Source organism: Carya illinoinensis, chromosome 3 (assembly GCF_018687715.1).
Source record: "Carya illinoinensis cultivar Pawnee chromosome 3, C.illinoinensisPawnee_v1, whole genome shotgun sequence".
NCBI lineage: Eukaryota > Viridiplantae > Streptophyta > Magnoliopsida > Fagales > Juglandaceae > Carya > Carya illinoinensis.
In genome coordinates, this window is record NC_056754.1 from 25,680,052 (window position 1) to 25,684,736 (window position 4,685).

General features: G+C 33.0%; 1 protein-coding gene across 1 annotated transcript; it reads right to left on the minus strand.

Moving 5' to 3' along the window:
- Positions 1–1,972: 1,972 nt before the first annotated feature.
- Positions 1,973–3,528, minus strand: LOC122303959 (desmethylxanthohumol 6'-O-methyltransferase-like). Its single transcript, XM_043115953.1, has 2 exons — positions 2,730–3,528; positions 1,973–2,371 (listed from the first exon to the last, which is right to left on the minus strand). Exons 1-2 carry the CDS (start codon positions 3,495–3,497, stop codon positions 2,072–2,074), a joined length of 1,068 nt encoding a protein of 355 aa, XP_042971887.1. The 5' UTR covers positions 3,498–3,528; the 3' UTR covers positions 1,973–2,071.
- Positions 3,529–4,685: the final 1,157 nt, after the last annotated feature.

The window sequence follows — 4,685 nt, forward strand, 5'->3', positions numbered from 1 at the left end:
GTTCCCATACTAACTGCTTAATTAAACATGAACTGTGAATACTACCCAAGTCCCCTTGAGTAGTGTCCCCTTGCCAATACCCCATCACATCACATCACAGATATCTACACCAGGTGTGAATATGTTAACATAAGCATTACATCACAATTATTTGTAGTTACTGCGAATATTAAATATACATCTAAACAATAGAGTTTTTAACATAAAATAAAATATTAAATATCACATAATATTCTTAATGAAATAAAATCAATTAAATAAAATTATTTTCTAACTATATTATTTTTGGGGTTGCACAATATAAAGTGGCTAAATTTAAAATTAGGCTTGGTTCAATAATACCCAAAAATATCCATCTTTAAAATAATTTTGGATATTTAAATATTTTGAAGATTTTGAAACATTGGGCTCCATTTAAAATCACCCGCTAGCTTCAAAAATACCACTTCAATATTTAAAACACGTGTATGAGACTCATGACCAAACGAGAGAAAAGAGCGGTTGGTCATACACAATAACACTAAAAATACCCATTTAAAATAATTTTGGACTTTTAAAATATTTCAAAAAATTTAAAACACTGGGCTTCATGGAAAAGTCATATGCTAAATTTGAAACACAGTTTCAAGGTTTAAAACGTCAACGTGAAACTCGTGACCAATCGAGAGAAAAAGAAGTGGTTGGTTGTAGAGTTAGTTCTAAAAAATATCCCAAACTCGACTGAACCAGACCGGTTGCACTCTTAGTGACTTGTAGCAATAATCAGATAACAATTACGACCTGAAAAAGTATATATTGTATCACATATTAATCGTAATGGGGAGTGGAGTCATTCTTATAGACATGAAAAATATATAAGCATTATTAGCTATTTTAATAATAGGCATTTGTGTATTTGTTGCAATATTAATTATTTGTCTTATGTGAATGAAAAAATGGTTGACCTGCACTCATATTGAATCTACTCTGATAAAAATTTCTCATCCAATGATATTTGCATTTTTAGAAAACTTTTGGGTCCACGTTCATAATATTTGAGGGGTTTGGGTCGTTGCGTCAAGCCTTCTAGCTCATCCTCATCATCTAATAATGTCTCTAGCACTTCCAGAGATTTAGATTCAAGTTGCCTCTTAACAACTGATTTCATAATTTTACTATTGATTGTGTACAAACTATATTTTTTGCTATTTAGTTTGAGCTTCTAAAAGGAATGAGATTGTTTTTTATGTTTCTTGAATAATTTCTAATGTGCTGCTGAAGATATTATGCATGTTTTTTAAAATTTTCTTATTATTTGAGAAAAATATTCCTAATTGTTTTAAGGCCCTAAAATTGTTCAAACAAATATAATCCGGAATTCGAACTAGTACATTTACATTCAAAAGGACATTGTATGCAATTTGCATTCAAACGAATCCATACCAATCGATCACAGATACAACCTTATAACTAATTAGCATTGTGTTTGAACGGGATAACTATTTGAATGGTTTCTCATACCATTGAACATTACATATACATTCGACCATTAAATATACCATTCAAACGTGTGTCCGAATAATATGGTCGAACATATTAGAATTGAACTGAAAATTCAATGCAATGTGTTCAAACATACTATGGCATTTGAACGTGATGAGTTGACTATTCGGATGTGAATTTAGGATGAAAATGTTTCCTCTCATAATCAAATTTATGTTTGAATGCTATCGAACGGTTTCATTAAATTTTGCCCCAAAAAAAGAGTTTTTGGAATGAAAAGTTAAATTTCATGCCAAAAAAATCTTTTGGGACAACGATACTAGGCTGATTTTTTTTCATTACCAAAACAATTTGGTGACGAAAATGTTACTTTTTGGGATGAAAATTTTCGTTCTAATTTTTTTTTTCTGTTGCAGAACTGTACGACTAAGATTCCCTGTCATAAAAAGACTTTAAAGTAGCTGCAATTAGTTGGGTTAACTCAGTAATCTTAAAAACTCAAAACTCTTTATTTCTTTGTTTTTATTCATTGCTGCAATAGCTAGCCATATCATATAAATTAAGAGACTTTACTAATTCTCTATTAATTTCATGCTGGGTGGGCCTCTATAATTGATAGAAAAGCAGGAATCTTGATGATCTTGTGGTGGGAAAAGCCTCCTTCTTTGAGCAGTTTCTTCCAATCCAACTCTGTCCTCTCCTTTCCACTCGAGGTGAGAATCATCATTAACAAATCCATTACTAAGCCTGTCTCATCAAATGGTCCATTTCCGTTGGGCTCTAGAACATGTTCCACAATAATAATCTTCCCAGTCTTCTTTGGTATTTTCTTTGCACAGTTTTTCAAGATCTTGATGCAATCTTCATCGCTAAAACCATGGAGTACTCTCTACATGAAGAAATGAAAAAATTCACATGAGTCGACTTTGCGTGTATGTAGTCTGTATGGGTGTGCATATAATGGTATATATCGAAGCTACTGGTACAAGCATCGGCATGGAAACACTTGGCAAGTTAATCATGTAGTGTTAATACAATAAGAATACATCCTTTAGAATCGAGTTGAACTTCTGAGGTAAAAATATAGACATGGCATATATATTTGGCTTACATATAATCAAACAAATGGTTGAATTGTCACCTAACCTGTTAAGCTAGCAAATGAACGAATGAGACTAAATATATTTGTGAATCTACTCAAACATTGATAAATTGATTTGAAACTGATGATTGGGCCGATTTAATACCTTTAATAGAATTGCATCGGCATTAGGAATGGCCCCAAAAATGTTACCCTCGACATGGGAGACCCCTTGGTGCATTGGTGCTGTTGTGATAACATGAGGCAGATCGAAGTTGATGGCTTTGACGTGTGGGTGTGCTTTCATAATCTTAGCCGCCATCTCACCAGTCCCACCTCCCACATCCACCAACGAGCCATTAATGGAACTAAACCCATCTCTGTATCCCCATAAGATGCCCTCTGCCTCAAGCTTGGCCGTGCATGCCATTGCATCGTTGAACATTTTATTGAATTTAGGGTTCTTTTGGGCAAAGTCTATTATCTCACAACCATGGACCTGGCTAAAAGCAGTGCCACCTTCCTTGACACATTTGCTAAGGAAAAGCCATGAAGTCATTAACTCTGGATGGGTTTGCATCATTATGAATGGAACCAGGCTAAATTCGGAGCCTTGCATGAGCCATCTTGATGTGTGAGGTGTCAAACCATAGACAGTGATCTCCCCAGAGTCTGATTGCTGATGATGAGTGGTGAAGATATCTTTGCGCACTAGCAATCTCATTAAGCGTGCTAGGTTCTCGATGTTTAGAGAGGGAGAGTCTATACCAGCAGCTATTTGGGATAGAGTGATTGGGCCACCATGGGAGTGTATGATGTCAACAATGCCGAGCTCCAAGGCATATCTCAGTGCCATGGAGTTCGTAAAGGCAAATATGTTTTCCCAAAGCTTTGCTTCGCCTTGTATCATTGCCTCCATAGTTGTGAGCTCCATTTTCTCACTCTCTTATGGGGTACTACTTGTGCGCTTTCAATTGGTATATAAAGAGAGAGAGAGAGTAGAGTTTGGTAGCTACATGCCCCTGCCTATGGGGAGGGAAGGTAGAACTCCCAAAGCCGGTGCCATGGATCCTTGGGAACTATCTTAAACCCCATAAATCCTCCTAATTAATGCAATCCATGATAAATTTTGAGAAATAAAGTAACTTTCTCTTTAACCGTATAACCCCACTAATTCTCACAATAAAAAAAAAAACAAAAAAAACAAAATAACATATATTCACAATAATCACAAATCAAAATGTTCCCAACATATTGTGACCAAATGACAACAAATTCACAATATTTTCACATAAATTTCCAATATTTCCAACATATTCAATAAACGTTCACAAACAAATTCACAATTTATTCTCATATTCCCAACACATTCAATAAAACTTCACAATCAAATTCACAATATATTCACAAAACCACAACATATTCAATAAATAGTCACAAACAAATTGACAATATACTATATACTATTTGCAACATATTCAATAAAACTTCACAAATAAATTCACAATACATTCACATATTTCCAACATATTCAATAAATATTCACAAACATATTCACAATATATTCACAAAACCACAACATATTTAATAAATATTCACATACTTACAACATATTCATAAATATTCAGAAAACCACAACATATTCAATATATATTCACAAACAATATCACACTATATTCACAAAAGCAAAACATATTCACAATCAATTGACAAAAAATACAACATATTCACAAAAGTTTTTAGAAATATACCTAGCCCAACAAATGACTTTAGAAATCAAATGCTTCAACAAGCCCCAACAAATAATCCTTAAAAAAAAAACAATACTAGTTAGAAATACTAAACAACACATCCTTACAAAAAATTAATTTACAAAAAACACCAAAAAAACACATCATATACACATGTTAAATCCTAAACCAATAATCATATACACATGTTAAAAATACTCCATAAAAATTTTGGACCAAGATCTATCATTAGCTTGTCAAAAACTCCAAAATACAACATATTCTTCAGTTTATCTCCCAGAATGACCTTTTTAGAGTTTAAATAATATTTTACTAACCGAATAATCTTTAAATGAAACAAATAAGATATCAACGTAAACTAGACTAAAAAA